Source organism: Callithrix jacchus, chromosome 14, assembly GCF_049354715.1.
Source record: "Callithrix jacchus isolate 240 chromosome 14, calJac240_pri, whole genome shotgun sequence".
Lineage (NCBI taxonomy): Eukaryota > Metazoa > Chordata > Mammalia > Primates > Cebidae > Callithrix > Callithrix jacchus.
The window spans coordinates 44,444,850-44,464,073 of record NC_133515.1 but is presented as its reverse complement, the minus strand read 5'-3'; the positions used below and the strand labels follow the sequence as shown (position 1 = coordinate 44,464,073).

The following is a 19,224-nucleotide window of genomic DNA, read 5'->3' as shown; positions in this document are numbered from 1 at the left end:
AAAGGTGAGATAAGCGGGGACTGCTAAGGTTATAAGAGTAAAGGAAAACTAGTGAAATATATTAGTGATTGGGAACCAAAACTAGTCCCAGGTAATAAATTATTTGGAAAATAAGTAAAAGTGCTACCTCAGATCTTCAGTAAATAGCAGGCTTACTAAATAGGAAAATATTGGTAATAAAAAGAAAAATATTCTCAAGTTGCCTAAATGAGAAAAAAGGAAGCATATAAGCTGCAAATATACATACACATTTAGAAAAAGCAACACAAGGCCAGGCGCAGTGGCTCACGCCTGTAATCCCAGCACTTTGGGAGGCCGAGGTGGGTGGATCACAAGGTCAAGAGATCGAGACTATCCTGGTCAACATGGTGAAACCCCGTCTCTACTAAAAATACAAAAAAAAATTAGCTGGGCATGGTGGCGCATGCCTGTAATCCCAGCTACTCAGGAGGCTGAGGCAGGAGAATTGCCTGAACCCAGGAGGCAGAGGTTGTGGTGAACCGAGATCGCGCTACTGCACTCCAGTCTGGGTAACTAGAGCGAAACTCCATCTCAAAAAAAAAAAAAAATGAAAAAAGAAAAAGCAACACAAATGATACATAAAGAAGTCTAATTACCAACTGGAAATCAGAAATAGAAACAGGTGATTGCTGAAGACATTCAGTAAAATGTGACAGTCTATGATGAGAAAGCTTACTGAAAGAAAGCAAATCAAATCTAGTATTCCATCTGTTAGATACCAACATGGGCCAGGCATGGTGGCTCACACCTGTAATCCCAAATTTTGGGAGGCCAGGCCAGGAGGATTACATGATCCCAGGAGTTTGAGACAAGCCTGGACAACATAGAAAGACCCTGTCTCTACAAAAAAAAAAAAAAAAAAGGAAAAAAGAAAAAAAATTAGCTGTGCATGGTGGCAAGCACCTGTAGTCCCAGCTACTTGGGAAGCTGAGACAGGAGGATCAGCTTGAGCCTGAGAGTTAGTGGTTGCAGTGACCCATGATAGAACCACTGCCTTCCAACCTGGGAAACAGAGCAAGATCCCATCTATATCTATGGATGGATGGATGGATAGATAGAGACACACACACATACATACACACACACACAGACACAGACACACACACACATCAACATATACCCTAACTTGGAATATTATCTATTAGTTATGTCATTTTACTTAAGAAAAAACAGTAGAGCTAGAGCAATTTCAAATAGGGTAACTAAATAATGAAAGTAAGAGAGCTGACAGGAACAGTGGCTCACGCCTGTAATCCCAGCACTCTGGGAGGCCGAGATGTGTGGATCACCCAAGGTCAGGAGTTCGAGACCAGCCTGACCAACATGGCGAAACCCTGTCTCTATTAAAAAAAAAAAAAGAAAGAGAGCTAAAAAAAATGACTTACTAAATCTAATCAAGAAAAATAGGAGGAGGCCAGTGGCCATGCCTGTAACCCCAGCACTCTGGGAGGCCGAGGTGGGTGGATCATGAGGTCAGGAGTTCAAAACCAGCTTGACCATCTCTACTAAAAATTACAAAAATATTAGCTGGGCGTGGTGGAAGACACCTGTAATCCCAGCTACTAAAGAAGCTGAGGCAGGAGAATTGCTTGAACCCGGGAGGTGGAGATTGCAGTGATCCAAGATTGTACCACTGCACTCCAGACTTCCAGCCTGGGTGGAAAAAAAAAGGAAAAGGGAAAAAAAAAAACTCTTTAAGATATAATCACATTTTCATCTATAAAAATTTTTATATAGCATAGGTTATATGTAAAAGAACTAAATAACTTTAAAAAATAAACATATAATTTCCCACTTATAAAATGAATACCTGTAAGAATTAGATAATATATGTAAAGCACTAGTGCCCTATCTGACATTGAATATATTAAATAAATGCTTGTCCTTTTTCCCCTTAAAAAGCATGGAAGAAAGAAAACTGAAGAATTGGGGGCTGGGCATGGTGGTTCAGACTGTAATCCCAGCACTTTGGGAGGCCAAGGTGAGCAGATTGACCTCAGGAATTTGAGACCAGCCTGGGCAACATGGTGAAACCCCCGTCTCTACAAAAAAATACAAAAATTAGCTGAACGTGGTGGTATGCACATATAGTCCCAGCTACTAGGGAGGCTAAGGTGGGAAGACTGCTTGAGCCCATGAGGCTGAGGCTACAGTGAGCTGAGATCGTGCCACTGCACTCTGAACTGGGCGATAGACCGAGACTTTGTCTCTAAGTAAATTAACTACAAGAGAATACTGGACTAGACTTAACATGTCACTAACCCAGTAAGTCCACTTTTAAGGACATAAAGAACTCAGACTAATGCTTTCAAATTGCTTAAGGGGAGTTTAATACTTTTGATTTTCACACATTATCAGGCAAGTGATTTAAGTTTAGTGGATATATGTCAATTAACAGATTTAAAAGGATACACAGTTAAAATTTAAATAGTTCATGTCCCATTAATCTAGAGACATCAAAAATGAACAGCCGTTTCTAGCAGATACTGCCTTGACTGTTGAAAAACAGCCTATTTCGCTTGATTTTGTGACATTCACAGGCAAGTGAGTAAGACTCTGTCTCGAAAATAAAAATTAAAGAACAGAAAGAATGGAAATGTTGGAGAGAGGCACTGGACTCAGAAAAAAACAAAAACTATTTCAAGTCTTATTTTATATAATCTGATGTTTACCTTTGTGACAGTGATGAAATCTGGTCCAAAGAAGACACTTTTTACTCCTTCAATCCTAAATAACTGCCTGCAAATAAAGAAAAAATAAGAGATAATAAAATGCTTGAATATGGAAAAGTTTAAACATACACAAAAGTAGAGAAAAGTGAAAAACTCTCCACATATCCTTTGCAGCTTCAGCAATTATCAACTCATGGCCAATTTTGTTTCATAGTCCTACTCTATGATGTAGCAATCCCACTCCTAGGTATATACCCAAAAGAAATGAAAACACATGCTCCACCAAGACTTGTACATAAATCTTTATAGCAGCTTCATTTAAAATAGCCACAAAGAAAAGTGAAGCAACTGAATCTTCAGTATGTTCTCATCGGCGGAGACTTCTTGTGTAATGTAAACTGTGCCATGTTATTAAAAAATGTGAACTAAGGAAAAATAAAAAATAAATAAAATAGCCACACATACACAAAAATATGGAAATGTCCACCACCTGGTGAATGAATAGACTATCATATCCATACAATCAATCATTCATTCAACAAATAATTTGACACCAATTAAGTGCCAGGCACTGTACTAGGCACTAAACAGGCTATTTTCTTTCTTTTTTTTTTTCTTTTGAGACGGAGTCTCTCTCTGTCACCCAGGCTGGAATGCAGTGGCATGATCTCGGCTCACTGCAACCTCTACCTCCTGGGTTCAAGCCATTCTCCTACCTCAGCCTCCCAAGTAGCTGGGATTACAGGTATATGCCACCATGCCCAGCTAATTTTTATATTTTTAATAGAGACGGGGTTTCACCATGTTGGCCAGGCTGGTCTTGAATGTCTGACCTCAGGTGATCCACCCGCCTTGGCATCCTAAAGTACTGGGATTAAAGGTATAAGCTACAACGACTGGCCTTAATAGACTATTTCCAAAAGACTAATTTGAAAAGAGATTTCTGCCAACCGAACATCTGACAGAAATAATCTTTAACTAATCTATAGCTGAAATGGGGCTTTTTTACTTTTATATTATTTATTTATTTTGAGATGGAGTTTCGCTCGTTACCCAGGCTGGAGTGCAATGGCGCAATCTCAGCTCACTACAACCTCCGCCTCCTGGGTTCAGGCAATTCTCCTGCCTCAGCTTCCTGAGTAGCTGGGATTACAGGCATGCGCCACCATGCCCAGCTAATTTTTTGTATTTTTAGTAGAGACGGGGTTTCACCAACTTGACCAGAATGGTCTCAATCTCTTGACCTTGTGATCCACCCGCCTTGGCCTCCCAAAGTGCTGGGATTACACCCGGCTACTTTTATATTTGTTAATACAAAATATGAACTCATTCTTGATGTAAATGTTTCAAATAATAAAGTTTAAATGCCCCTTGACCACCCCTATCCAAATCCTGTTATTAGTTTCGTACGTATTCTTCCAGATCTTTTTGTCAGTGCATTTGTTGTTCTGTGGTTTTTGTTTTTATATATGTAATATCTTATTGGACTCACTGTTCTGCAAGTTGCTTTCTTCACTTGTATGTCTCAGATGTCCTTCTATGACAGTAAAAACATCCCTCCACACAGCTTGGTTACATATGCAAGTAACTTCTAGGGTAGTGTTTTTCAAACCCAGTAGTGAGTTGTGGAATCAAATATGTAGTGACAGGGTTTTATTTAATAAAATAAAACAGAACAACAAAAAGAGATGAAGAAAGGAAATATAAGCTCTATTACCCATTGTAAGGGGGAAAAAAAAGTGAAAATTATCCCATCAAACATTTGTATCTCACACATACACACACATAATGTAAAATATTTTTTACTGTGGCTTATATCAAAAAAGTATGAAAAACAGCCTGTAATTCCAGCACTTTGGAGGGCGAGAAGGACAGGTTACTTGAGCTCAGGAGTCTAAGACCACTAGCCTGAGCAACATGATGAGACCTAGTCTCTACAAAAAATACCAAATTTAGCTAGGTGAGGTGGCACATGTTTATAGTCCCAACTACTTGGGAGGCTGAGGCAGAAGAATAGCTTGGACCTAGGAGATGGAGGTTGCAGGGAGCCAAGATCGCGTCATCATACTCCAGCCTGGGTGACAGGAGTGTAACCTTACCTCAAAAAATAAATAAAAAGTAAAAAATAAAATATGAAAAATAAATACTCTAAGGTATATTATGAGAACCGATAAGTTTAAGTAAAAAAAAAAGTACTTATTAATTATAAATTTTTAAAACTATTACAGAGCTTAGCAAATCCCTAGGTTCCTTAAATGAGACATATAAAATGGCTATATGTATAGAAGTAGTTTTTTCCCCATTACCTAAGCTGTTTTCTGAGTATTCCTGGCAATCAGATTGAGGCTTCAGTTCCCAAAAATTTCAACTGATGCTAAATGACTCTAATATTCCTTATTTTTAACTACCAGTTAAAAAGAGGTTAATTCCAACAATTTTATCATTTGTGCTTTATCATCTCTAACATCCATCCCTCTTATCCTCAGGGAGATGTTCCAAGGCCCCAGTGGATCCCTAAAACCATACACAGTATTGAACCCTGCAAGTACTGTTTTTTGCCTATACATATATACCTATGATAAAGTTTAATTTATAAATTAGGCACAAAAAGAGATTAACAACTGATAATAAAATAGAACAATTATAACAATATGCCAGCTACTACTGCAAGAGATGGCTACTAAGTGACTAATGGTGCAGCAGAGGCAGGGCAGGAGGGAGGGAGGGATCAGCAGAGGGAAGGACACAGGCAGACGGATAGTGTATATGGCATGGATATTCCAGAAAAGGGATAATTTATGCCTTGGGGAGGACAGCGAAAGATTTCACCATGCTACTCAGAAAGGCAGCACAATTTAAAACAGATGAATTGTTTATTTCTGAAATTTTCCATTTAATATTTTTAGACTATGGCTGATCTTGGGGTAACTAAAACCAGGGAAAGTGAAACCACAGATAAGGGGGGAACTACTGGTTTAAACATGCCTTTATCTGGTAAATTTTAAAACTGTCTCCACTGACTCATTTTCATTCATAGTTCTGAAGAGTATTTTATAAATTACTCCATCTTGAAACATCTACAAATTCAACTACCCTTATGAATAAAATAAGCAAGTTCTCATTATTCTTAAAAATCAGATTTCTAAAGATCTGAAATGGAAATTTACCATATTTATCAATTTGATGAATATTTTTTCTTAAGTAACAATATGTTTTTATTTATTCATGAGCTAGATCTCTCAAATATATCACTTTTCAGGAGAAAGATTTTTTTAATATCAACTCTCATTTTTCTTTTCTTTTTTGAGACAGGGTCTCACTCTGTTGCTCAGGCTCGAATGCAGTGGCACAATCATGGCATCACAGCTCATTGTTTCCTCAACCTCCTGAGCTTAAGTGATCTTCTCACCTCAGCCTCCTTAGTAGCTAGGATTACAGACACATACCACCACACTCAGCTAATTTTTGTATTTTTTGTATACAGGGTTACACCATGTTACCCAGGCTGGTCTCAAACTCCTGAGCTCAAGTGATCCCCTGCTCCTCAGCCTCCTCAACATTTTTGGGGTTTTTTGAGACAGGGTCTCACTCTGTTGCCCAGGCTGGAGCACAGTGGCACTAACATGGCTCACTGCAACCTCGACCTCGCAGACTCAAGCAATTCTACTATCTCTGTCTCCTGTGTAGCTGAGACCAGAGGTGCACACCACCACACCCAGCTAAATCTATGTGTGGGGGTGTGTGTGTGGCAGAGATGGATGTGTGGGGGGCGGGGCAGAGATGAGTGTATGGGTGTGTGTGTGTGTGTGGTAGAGATTGGGTCTCTCTATGCTGTGCAGGCTGGTCTCAAACTCCTGGACTCAAGCAATCCTCCCACGCTGGCCTCTCAAAATGTTAGGATTACAGGCGTGAGTCGCTGCAACAGGCATTTTTCAAAAAATCTCTTATCTGAAAAGAAAAAAAATTATTTTCTACACTTAAAAAAATACAGTACACATAGAAAGGCAACAGTTAAATAAGGTTGTCTTAACCCCAAAGTCAGTTATTTATGTTTCTTGGCAAAAGCAAATGAAAACTGTAATATACCTAGCCAGAGGGGAGCGAAATGCTGCAGCTGGGGTGGGAAAATCCATGGTCCTTGTCTCAAGAACTGGTTTTCCTGGTATAAACTTTAAGCTGTTGGGATTTGGGGTATCTTGTGTTTGAATAAACATGTATCTTACTAAAAAAGAAAAAGAAGAAAATGTTATTCTAGAAAAAATAGTTAACAAGTTTATGGAGTATGAAGTGCTCATTTGCAGAGAACCAGAAGAAATAAGAAAAACTGGGGGAAAACCCAGGGCTTTATTGTCCTGACAAAGCATTTATAAAAATAACAAAGACATATATCACTATATTTAAGTGCATACAGTTGTCTATTAATACTCTTGGTTTTTTTTTTTTTTGTTATTGTTTTAGACAGGGTCTTGCTCTGTTGCCCAGGCTGGAGTACAGTGGCACAATCACAGTTTACTACAACCTCAAATTCCTGGGTTCAAGCAATCCTCCTATTTAAGCTGAATAAATAGCTGGGACTTCAGGTGTGATGGTGCACACCTGAAGTCCCAGCTATTTATTCAGCTTAAATCATGCCTAGTTAATTTTTGTGTTTGTTTGTTTGGTACAGACAGAGTCTCACTATGTTGCCCAGGCTGGTCTCAAATTCCTGGACTCAAATGATCCTCCCACCTCACACTTTCAAAGTGCTGAGATTCGAATGTGAGCACTGTGCCCAGCCAATACTGATTATTTAAACAGTTGTGTTATGAAACAGATTCCAGAAATAGTCTACACCTAAGTCTTATATATATTCATAATTCAGGAGTCCTATATATATTCTATTTGGTGACTTCATACCAATGGCTATCATAATCATAGATCACTTATTGCTATGATATTAATACAGTAAAATGTTACATTCTCTTTCCAAAGTGCCATCATTGCTTTAAAGACAATAAAGTTAGCAGTTTATAATAATAATAATAATACATATTTATTATGTGCTTATTATATGCCAAATACAGGGCCAAAGGCTTTTTTAAAAAAAGTTTGTGTAGAGGTGGAGTCTCCCAATGTTGCTCAGGCTAGTCTCAAACTCCTGACCGCACGTGATCCTCCCACCTTGGCCTCCCAAAGTAAAGTGCTGGGATTAGAGGTGTAAGCCATCATATCCAGCTCTGGGGCCAAGTGCTTTATTTATTTTTAATTAGTTAATTTTTTTTTTTTAAGTTGTGAGATCTTGGCTCACTGCAACCTCCGCCTCCCAGGTTCAAGAGATTTTCCTGCCTCAGCCCTAGAGTAGCATGGATTACAGGCATGCATCACCACATTGGCTAATTTTTGTATTTTTAACAGAGATGAGGTTTTCCCATGTTGGCCCAGCTGATCTCCAACTCCTCACCTCAGGCGATCCACCCACCTCAGCCTCCCAAAGTGCTGGGATTACAGGTGTGAGTCACCATGCTTAGCCTAATTTTTTTTAACTGGGTTTCACCATGTTGCCCAGGCTGGTCTCAAACTCCTGGCCTTGAGTGATCTACCTACTTCAGCATCCCAAAGTGTTGGGATTATAGGCAGGAGCCATCGTGGCCTGGCCCAAGTGCTTTAACTGTATGTATACCTTTAATAACCCTATAAAGAAGAAACTCTTATTGCCATTTTACAAACGAAGACACTAAGGCTAAGAGGTATTAAATTAAGTTGCCTAATGATTCAGTAAGTAACATAACAAAATACAACATAGGCATAAATCCATGCAATTTACTTCCTGGAATATTTAAAAGATACCTTTTTTTTTTTTTTTTCAATGAGACAAGGTCTCACACTGTTGCCCAAGCTAAAGTACAGTGGCATAGTCTCAGCTTACTACAACCTCCGTGTTCTGGGTTCAAGCCATTCTCATGCCTCAGGCTCCTGAGTGGCTGGAACTACAGGTGTGCACCACCACACCCAGCTAATTTTTGTATTTTTTGTAGAAGACTGGGTTTTGCAATGTTGGCCAGGCTGGTCTCAAACTCCTGGCCTCAAGGGATCCGCCTCCCTTAGTCTCCCAAAGTGCTGGGATTAAAGGCATGAGACACTGTGCCTGTCCTAAAAGATATCATTAGAGACTTCTTTTTTTGAGACAAGTCTTGCTCTGTTGCTCAGGCCGGAGTGCAGTGACGTGATCTCAGCTCACTGCAACATGCACCTTCCGAGTTCAAACAATTCTCCCGTCTCAGCCTCCTGAGTAGCTGAGATTACAGGCACGTGCCATCATAACCAGCTAATGTTTGTTTGTTTGTTTGTTTTTGACAGAGTCTTAGTCTGTCGCCAGGCTGGAGTGCAGTGGCACTACCTCAGCTCACTGCAACCTTCACCTCCCAGGTTCAAGCGATTTTCCTGCTTTAGCCTCCTGAGTAGCTGGGACTACAGGCACGCACCACCACGCCGGGCTATGTTTTAGTAGAGACAGGGTTTCACCATGTTGGCCAGGCTGGTCTCAGTCTCTTGACCTCAGGTGATCCACCCACCTTGTCCTCCCAAAGTGCTGGGATTACAGTCACAAGCCACTGCACCTGGCCAACTCTATTCTCATGATTTTTTCTAGGACCATGTTTAGATTGAGAATGAATTCACTAAAGCAATAAAGATATAACAGAATCTTTAATTTCCTATCTTGCTATTATGACAACAGCTTGCAGGACAAAAATACAGCACTGGTGTTTTAATAGTTTTAAAACTATTAAACAGACCTGATTATTCATTATGGAAAATGAACCTTCTGGCCAGGGGCAGTGGCTCACACCAGTAATCCCAGCACTTTGGGAGGTCAAGCAGGTGCATCAGCTGAGGTCAGGAGTTCGAGACCAGTCTGGCCAACATAGTGAAACCCCCTCTCTACTAAAAAAATACAAAAATTAGCTGGAAGTGATGGCACGTGCCTGTAATCCCAGCTACTCAGGAGGCTGAGGCAGGAGAATTGCATGAACTTGGGAGGCGGAGGTTATCTCATCATTGCACACCAGCATGGGCAATAGAGATTCTGTCTCAAAAAAAAAGAAATAAAAGAAAAGGAATCTTCTATCTGGTGCATGGTGGATCACACCTGTAATCCCAGCACTTTGAGAGGCTGAGGCTGGTGGATCATCTGAGATCAGGAGTTCGAAACCAGCCTGGCTAACATGTTGAAACCCCGTCTCTACTAAAAATACAAAATTAACTGAGCATGGTGGCAGGTGTCTGTAATCCCAGCTACTTGGGAGGCTGAGGCAGAAGAGTCACTTGAACCTGGGAGGAGGAGGTTGTAGTTAACTGAGATTGCAACATTGCAATCCAGCCTGGGCAAAAACAGCGAAACTGTCTCAAAAAAAAAGAAGGCCAGGCATGGTGGCTCATGCCTGTAATTCCAGCACTTTGGGAGGCTGAAGTAGGTGGGTCATGAGGTCAGGAGTTTGAGACCAGCCTGGCTAACCTGGTGAAACCCTATCTCTACTAAAAATACAAACATCAGCTGGGTGTGGTGGCGTGCATCTGTAGTCCCAGCTACTCAGGCAGCTGAGGCAGGGGAATCACTTGAACCCAGGAGGCAGAGGTTGCAGTAAGCCAAGAGTGTGCCACTGTACTCCAGCCTGGGCAAACAAGTGAGATTCAGTTAAAAAAAAAAAAAAGCAGTGGCTCACTCCATAATCCCAGCACTTTGGGAGGCCAAGGCAGGCAGGGATCACCTGAGGTCAGACATTCAAGACCAGCCTGACCCACATGATAAAACCCTGTCTCTACTAAAAATACAAACATTAGTTGGGCATGGTGGCAGGAACCTGTAATCCCAGCTACTCAGGAGGCTAAGGCACGAGAATCGCCCCAGATCACGTCATTGCCTTTCAGCCTGGGTGACCCAGAGCCAGACTCCATCTCAAAAAAAGTAAAATGAACCTTCTGAGTAAGAAGAAATCCTCCATCCTACAGGAGTATATTTAAATAGATTGACAATAGGATATAATAGTTAAAATTCATTCAGTGCCTGGCCAGGCACAGTGGCTCATGCCTGTAATTCCAGCACTTTGGGAGGCTGAGGCGGGCAGATCACCTGAGGTCAGGAGTTCAAAACCAGCCTGGTCAACATGGTGAAACCCTGTCTCCAGTAAAAATACAAAAATTAGCCAGGCATGGTAATATGCACCTGTAATCCCAGCTACCCAGGAGACTGAGGCAAGAGAATTGCTTGAACCAAGGAGATAGAGTTTGCAGCGAGCTGAGATCGAGCCACCACGCACTTTAGCCTGAGCAACAGAGCAAGACTCCGTCTCAAAAAAATAAAAAATTACTCAGTGTCTATCATGTGCTGGGCAGGGTGCTAAGCACTTTACATGTATTAGATCATTTAATCCTTACATCCTCTCAACAAGATACTGTTTTTATCTTATTTTATAATAAGGAAACTAAAGGTCACTAAGCTACTAAGTGACAGAGCCAGGATTCAAAGGTGGACAATTTTCTAGGTGCTGACTCTTTTAGCCACTGTACATACGGCTAATCCTCATCTAACACTGCCAAGCGAAATAGGAAAACACATTTAAAATCAGTCTTTCTGTTCTAATTTTCATATTGCCTGTTTTAGGAGAGAGAATATCAAAAAGCAACAGTTTTATTTTAAATTTGAAAGAGATTAAATTTGGCAAAACATATGGTTGGCACAAAAATGCTTTTCTTAGCCATTAGGGAAAAGGTTCTAATTTGACAACTGAGAGTCATTTTTGCACTCTGCCATGCAATTCCAGCTAGCTGATATGAAACCATTTCGTGGATAAAGAAAAAATTGAAAGTGAACTCCCATACATTTTGCTTAAGTCACTGTCCTAATCAGATACCAGGCAAATCCTAAAAAATGAAAAAATAACCTCAATGTTCAAGTGCTTCCTTTAAAATATGTATATTTCCAGCAAGATATTCTTCTGAAAATCTGTGCTACAAGGGAATGATTTTTCAATGACACATTAAAGAAAGGGCTGCCAACCCTTCTGTAAATAATCTAACTCTGGTTCTGAATCAATCATTTATTGCAGCTTGTATTAATAATTTATTGCTAACCAAAATCTGCACACAGTACTTTGCCAGTATTTGAAGAATTAAATCTGTCTTTGGCTGGGTACATCAGCTCACATCTATAATCCCAGCACTCTGGGAGGCCAAGGCAGGAGGATCACTTGAGGTCAAAAGTTCGAGACCAGTCTGGGAAACAGAGAGCCTGTCTCTACAAAAAAATACAAAAATTGGTCAGTTGCAGTGGCATGTGTCTATAATCCCAGCTATATGGGAGGATGAGGCAAGCAGACTGCTTGAGCCCAGGAAGTAGAGGATGCAGTGAGCCAAGACAAAAAAAAAAAAAATCTGGCTTTATTCTACTCAATCAATTTGAGAAAAACTATACCTGCAGAAAGAAAAACTTTTAGAAATCCAATCAATTTGAGAAAAACTATACCTGCAGAAAGAAAAACTTTTAGAAATCCTTGAGGGTAAAAACTACAAATGCAAAAAAAGAAAAGTCAAGAGCATATACTGTATACTGTCTAAAGTAGAAAATATGAAAATGAATGACATCACCACAGAACTTATTACTTTTGACAATAAATAAAGCTATTACTAAAAAACTAATCTGAGGCTGGGCACAGTGGCTCATGCCTGTAATCCCAGCACTTTCAATTGCTGAACCAGGCAGGTTACTTGAGCTCTGGTGCTGGAGACCAGCCTAAGTAATGTAGTAAAACCTCATCTCTACAAAATATACAAAAATTAACTGGGTGTGGTGGTACACACCTGTAGTCCCAGCTACTGGGGAGGCTGAGGTGGGAGGATGGCTGGAGCCCGGGAGGCAGAGGTTACAGCGAGATCACACCACTGCCCTTCAGCCTAGGCAACATAGTGAGATCCTGCTTAAAATAAAAAAACACCAAATTTGGATAGGTATTTAATAAAATCATTCCAATTACAGTCTCAATTGGGTTTAATTTGGTAATTTCAAAAATGACTCCCAGAAACATGCTCATGAAAATGTCATGAGAGTTACAACAGGATAGAATGATAAAATATATTTCTTCCTTTTTTTTTTTTTTTTTTTTGGAGACAGTGTCTCACTCTGCTGCCCAGGCTGAAGTGCAGTGGCATGATTACAGCTCTCTGCAGCCTCGACCTCCCAGGCTCAAGTGATTTTCCCATCTCAGCCTCCTGAGTAGCTGGGACTACAGGCACGCACCACCAGGCCCAGGTAATTTTTAAATTTTTTTTGTAGAGACAGGGTTTAACAATGTTGCTGAGGCTGGTCTCAAATTTCTTGGGCTCAAGGGATCTGCCCGCCTCAGCCTCTCAAAGTGTTGGGATTACAGGCATGAGCCACCACACCCAGTCTATTTCTTCCTATTATGCTTGGTACTAACAGGTACCTAAGTAGGTAGATGTAAACTCCCCCGAAATACAGATTAGTGTGCTTAAAGTCAATATCAATGACTAAAATTAATGGGTTTCCAATTTGAAAAGCCTTTATGACCATGTATTTCAGTCTTACAAAGTTTAAAAGTCTAATTAAAGTGGTTTAAGGGACTGGGTTACTCAGTATTTACAATATTTACATCTAAACTCTTCTATGATTCAAGGAGTCAGGCAAGCCTGCAGGAATGTGTTCCTCTTCTAGCCCCTGGCTACAGAAAGGGTAAGGTCTACCCTGATTTAACTCATGCTTTTAGCCAGAATCAGCCACCTTCCAGAGTATGGCCACAGGAATGGGTTCAAGCTAGTGATGGAAAGGAGAAGCTGAATTTATATGCTTACAGCTCCATAACACATATGAGTATACATTTACATACATACACATATGTAGACACACACACCCTCTCCCCTTAAGCTTCCTTAACTCTACATTATAGTCATCACACTTCAAATTATTTTCAAATCATTTCCTTATATCTATTTCCCATATTAAAGAAAATCAAAGTATATATCTTGTTAGCAATCAAGATTATTAACAAAACCATAGTAATTAATTTTTCAAAACAGTTTTTCTTTTTTTTGAACGTACTTTTTTACCACATCAAAACCCTGTGTTCTAAGGTCTGGATAAAAGCCATAAATTTACTAATTTTAGGGGTATTCTTATAAAAAAAAAAAAAAAAGCAGTAGCTTGAAACACATGGAATTATTTGAAACACAACCCCCATTTGAAACTTCTTTTTGAGACAGGGTTCCACTTGCCACCCATGCTGGAGCACAGTGGTATGATCACAGCTCACTTGCAAGCTTGAATTCCCGGCCTAAAGTGATAATCCCACCTCAGCCTCCCAAGCAGCTGGGACACCACCATGCCCTGCTATTTTTTTGTATTTTTTGTAGAGACAGGGTTTCACTGTGTTGCCTAGGCTGGTCTGAAACTCCTGGGGTCAAGCGATCCATCTGCCTCAGCCTCCCAAAGCAGTGGGATTACAGGCATGAGCCAACATACCCAGTCAGATTTTAACTTCTTTCTACAATATTTTCATTATCGTTTATTGAGCAACTCTTGTGCTGCAGGGAATGTGTTATACAAGATACTGAGATTTCATACATCTACTGGACAATGTCCTTGCAAATAAATTTTCTACTTAGAAGCCTATAAGAAAAATACAGCTTTTTTCTCAATATTCTTTCTAAAGGCTTCTAAATAGAAAATGTACATATTCTTATCCTTTATGATCCACAAAATCCCAGCACAGTTCCATTAGTTTCTGAAACATAATTGCTATAAAAGAGGTGAAATTTTACCTGGGTTACAAAAGGCTGCAGGTAGTGGGAAAAGTGGTCTTTGTACAAATTGATGCAGAGGCTGTTTCTGAATGGTGTATGGATTCTTCAACATGTGACAGAACCTACATTTAAAAACACATAATGAATGACATTTTAAGAGCTCTAATCTTTTAAAGTCAGTTTCTACTTCTCATGTATAAAAAAGACCTATGTAAAATTTAAACATAACCAGCAATAGAAATAATTAGAGAGCTGACTTTTCATTTTTCATCTACATTATTTCCACTTACTTAGGCAAGCAATATCTACAAACAATTCAAAATCAGACAGAGCTCACATGGAAATTCCTACCCTTGATAACTGGCTATGCATGGGATGATACTGCATCCAGGTATAAGAAACAGAATTGTATCTACATTAGTAACTGATAACCTGTAGTCCTAGACTCTCAGTTATGCACAAAGGAAGCAAAGACTATAAGCTTTTTTCTTTTTTAAAAAAATTTAGAACTAGGGGCTGGGCGCAGTGGCTCACGCCTGTAATCCCAGCACTTTGGTAGGCTGAGATGGGCTGATCACGAGGTCAGGAGTTTGAGACCAGCCTGGCCAACTTGGTGAAATTCCTTTTCTACTAAAGATACTAAAAAAATTAGCCAAGCATGGTGGCGTGCACCTGTAATCCCAGTTACTCGGGAGGCTGAGATAGGAGAATCGCTTGAACCCAGGAGGCAGCAGTTGCAGTGAGCTGACATCACACCACTGCACTCCAGTCTGGGTGACAGGGCGAGCCTCTGTCAAAAAAAAAAAAAAAAATTAGAACTAGGTAATAGAGTTAGATGGTTCAAAATTGATAAGAGAAAAAAGCATATATAGTGAAAGTCTCCCTCCATGTTTCCCTCTCTCATAACCCATATTACCTGTTTTGAAAAGTATTTCAATACTTCACAAAGTCTAATAGAAAGTATACTATTGGGCTGGGCACAGTGGTTCATGCATGTAATCCTAAAACTTTGGGAGGCCAAGGCAGGTGGATCACCTGAGGTCAGGAGTTCTAGATGAGCTTGGCCAACATGGTGAAAACCTGTCTCTACTAAAAATACAAAAAATAGCCAGGCTTGGTGGTGGGTGCCTGTAATCCCAGCTACTTGGGAGGCTGAGGTAGGAGAATCACTTCAACCCGGGAGGCTCAGATTGTGGCGATCTGAGATTGCACCATTGCATTCCAGTCTGGGCAATAGAGCAAGACAAGAAAGAAAGAGAAAGAAAAAGAGAGAGAGAGAGAGAAAGAAAAGGAAAGAAAAAAGGAAGAAAGGAAGGAGAGAGAGAGAAAGAAAGAAAAGAGAGAAAAGAAAAGAAGGGAGGGAGGGAAAGGAAGGGAGAGAGGAAGGCAGGGGAGGGGAGGGAGGGAGGCAGGGAGAGAAGGAGGGAAGGAAGAAAGAGAGAAATAATATTGTCCTTTTTTTTTTTTTGAGACAGGGTCTTGCTCTGTTGCCCAGGCTGAAGTGTGGTGACGCAATCCCAGCTTACTGCAACCTCCACCTGGGTGCAAATGATTCTCTTGCCTCAGCCTTCCTAGTAGGTGGGATTATAGGTATATACCATCATACCTGGCTATTTTTTGTAGTTTTAGTAGAGACAGGGTTTCACCACGTTGGCCAGGCTGATCTTGAACTCCTGACTTCAAGTGATCCACCCACATCCGCATCCCAAAATGCTGAGATTACGCAGCCAACAATCTTGATAATGCTTTTCCTGTTTTATTCTGAGACAGGGTCTTGTTCTGTCACCCATGCTGGAGTGTGGTGGCATGATCAGGGTTCACTGCAGCCTTGATGTCCCAGGCTCAAGTGATTCTCCCACCTGACCCTCCCAAGTAGGTAAGACTACAGGCATGCACCACCATGCCCAGCTGTTTTTTTTTACTTTTTGTAGAGATGGGTTTTCACTATGTTGTTCAGACTGATCTCCAGCTCCTGGGCTCAAGCAATCCTCCCACTTTGGCCTCCCAAAGCACTGGGATTCTAGGTGTGATCCACCATGCCCTGCCTTTTATATGTTTTTTGGATGGAAACATATTAACCCAGTATAGTAACTTTACTTCACTCTTACAGAGAAAACTTAATTGGCTATTTTTGATGGCTTTGACAAACTGAAAACAAAGGAAGAAAAGCAAATAGTACTAGAAAAAGAAGTAAAAGGAGACTTTAATAGTGAAAATTCTTAGAATCCTAATGCAATTTACTTTAAAATCCAGTTTACTTGAAAATATCATTGCTATCCATTACAATTGCCACTTCATAGGAGCCATGGAAAAATTTTAAGCACAGGAGTCATTTATAATTGCCAATAGGTTCATTTTGTCCACTGTCCAGATACTACTAATTCATTAAGACAAGGGAATTGCAATGAAGAGTTCAATTCACACGGGACCAGCAGAAAGGGAGACTGGAGTTTTAGTACTCAAATAGTCTCTCTGAATCTGAGGTGAGGGATTTTCAAGGATAGATTGACAGGCCAGGGAATGGGTGCTGTTGATTGGTTGAGGATGCAATCATTGGGGTGTGGAAAATGGTCCTCCTGAGTGCTTAGTCTGTTTGTGGGTAGACCAGTGAGAAATGCAAAAACCTGAAAAGGCTAATCTTAGGTTCCACAAGAGTGTTGTCTGAAGGAGTAATTGGGGAAGTTGCAACTCTTATGACCTCCAGAATAATGGCAGGCAATCATTTACATCTATACCTTAGTAGAATTCAGGCTCCTCTCAACCTCCAAACCTGGTGGTCTTTCATTAGCTTTATAAAGGTGGTTTAATTTGGGGGAAGGGCTATTATCATTTGAACTATAAATGTCTCCCAAAGTTGGCTTGGCCAAGCCCAGGAATGGGCAGTCTAGAGGTTAAAGACAAAATGGTGGTTGGTTAGAACAGTCTTTCACTGTCACAATTTTCTGTTAAAATTTTTTGCAAAGGCAAAAATTGTGATCATACACAAGATCACTTAAAAAAAAAAAGATTTATCTAATTATTTTCTGCTTAAAATAGACAAGAAGCAACAGACGATGGCTGTCACTTTTTTCTCTCACAAAACTGGAATTCTGCTTGTGGAAAAGAATGAGTGGGCACAAATTAAGGATTAACAGAATACAGATTAACTGTTTCCTACCTTCAGTAATCCTGATATGCCATTGATAAGCAAAGCTACTTTACTAGGATACTGTAGGACTGTAACCCACAGTTTCTTAGATGCTATTGGAGAGATAAAAGGATTGGCACTGAGGATTCAAGAGAACAACGGAGTCAACACTGAATGGGACTCAAATAATCTGTGAAGTCCTGACTGCCGTTCCCCACACTAGCTCCAAACAGTATTGATCCCGGTAAGAGCTGTCACCACTTTAAATTATATGAATCTATTACAGCACTTACGACTTGTTAATATATCTTTCTTGCTAGACTGCATACTCAAATGGAGAAACTGTCTTCATTTCTAGCTGCTAGCACAATGGCCTCAGTTCTTCATCTCACAACAAAATTAATTTCACAGCTACCTCATAAAGAATCCAAAAATCCATGTAAAGTGCTTAAACCAGTGCCAGGCCATGCAGTAAGTGCTCAATAAATGGCAGCTGCTACCATTTTATGTAATTGGTGCCCCAAAATTTCTAATTAAACGAGTGAAGTCCAAGGTTTGGGGTAAAAATACCTTTTTCTATAGCTCACTACCTGAATCTGCAGATGCACTGGAATTTGGAAATACACTGGAAGAATAATATTCTCGTCCCTTCAGCCCAGGGAAAAGGCAGCAGAATGAACAAAGCAGCAGCACATTCCGACATATGGGTTTAAAGTCTTGTTTTTAAGTTAAGAGTGGATTACATTATTCAAGGACGACGTCTACTCAAACACAGTAGGTAACTAACAAAAAATCCTTCTACCAACTTAAATCTTTTTAGGATATACATTTAAACCTCAATACATCATTAACACTAAAATGTCTGTTACTCGAGGGCAAATTCTCTGTAGGCTTTTTCTCCAGAAGTAAAATCAAGGTACACCTACATAAATGTCCTCTTAGCAATGTTCCGAGAAGTCTTTGGAAGGTGAAACTCAAAGGTACGGCTCAGGGAAGAAAAGCAAGGGAACGGAGTGGGCTTAATGGTGGTGCGTGCAGGGCATCTAGGGGTCTTAATTCTCTTCGGAGTTCCATCACTTAGAAACTGTGTGATCGTGGACATGTCACTTCCTCTTTCAGGGCCTTACTGGGAAAATGAAGAAACGAGACAAGGTATTTTCTTCCCTTCTGCGTGACAGTTTGATTCTGTGTTTAAAAGAGGACATGCACCTGGCAAAGGGCCTGGGGGCAGAGAGGCACATGATTTAAAAACAGCTCCTCCGTTCTGGCTCCATAGCCAGTCTCTACAGAGACTCAAGCACCGGGTCTCTGAGCCCGACACAAAGCTCCACAGAGTCAGCCCGGATTAGGCCACAAAAGCTCCGAGCTTCTGCACCTACAGCCACACACCTCAGGGCTCACCCCGAACTGCGGACCCGCCGGCTCCATCAGATGCACTACCCACCCGCCTCAAGAAAGGGTCTGCAAGGTGGCGACCGCTCCGCTGGCTAAGCCCAGCCGCACCCCTTTTCGGAGCTCCAGGCTCGTCACCTACCGCCTGCGCAGCCCCGCGGCAACAGCCGCAGCTCCCCAGCCCCGCCTGGCAGCCGCCGCCATCTTAATCCGGAGTGCCCA

At 40.7% G+C, this 19,224-nt stretch overlaps 1 protein-coding gene across 14 annotated transcripts in view; it reads right to left on the bottom strand.

Annotated features, from left to right (window-relative positions):
- NFU1 (NFU1 iron-sulfur cluster scaffold) overlaps nucleotides 1-19,219 on the bottom strand; it is a 44,630-nt gene extending 25,411 nt beyond the window's left edge. For 2 of the 14 annotated variants that reach the window (XM_054244867.2, XM_035272376.3), the window contains exons 1-5: nucleotides 19,145-19,219; nucleotides 18,537-18,736; nucleotides 14,502-14,605; nucleotides 6,780-6,915; nucleotides 2,694-2,760 (exon numbers count right to left, since the gene is read on the bottom strand). In XM_054244867.2, the coding sequence (XP_054100842.1) occupies nucleotides 2,694-2,760; nucleotides 6,780-6,915; nucleotides 14,502-14,605; nucleotides 18,537-18,712 (483 nt within the window). In that variant the 5' untranslated portion in view covers nucleotides 18,713-18,736; nucleotides 19,145-19,219. Of the gene's footprint in view, nucleotides 1-2,693; nucleotides 2,761-6,779; nucleotides 6,916-14,501; nucleotides 14,606-15,155; nucleotides 15,274-18,536; nucleotides 18,737-18,999 lie in introns of all 14 variants that reach the window. The other 12 variants (XM_054244870.2, XM_078349156.1, XM_054244871.2 and 9 more) reach the window with 9 other exon arrangements.
- Nucleotides 19,220-19,224: the final 5 nt, after the last annotated feature.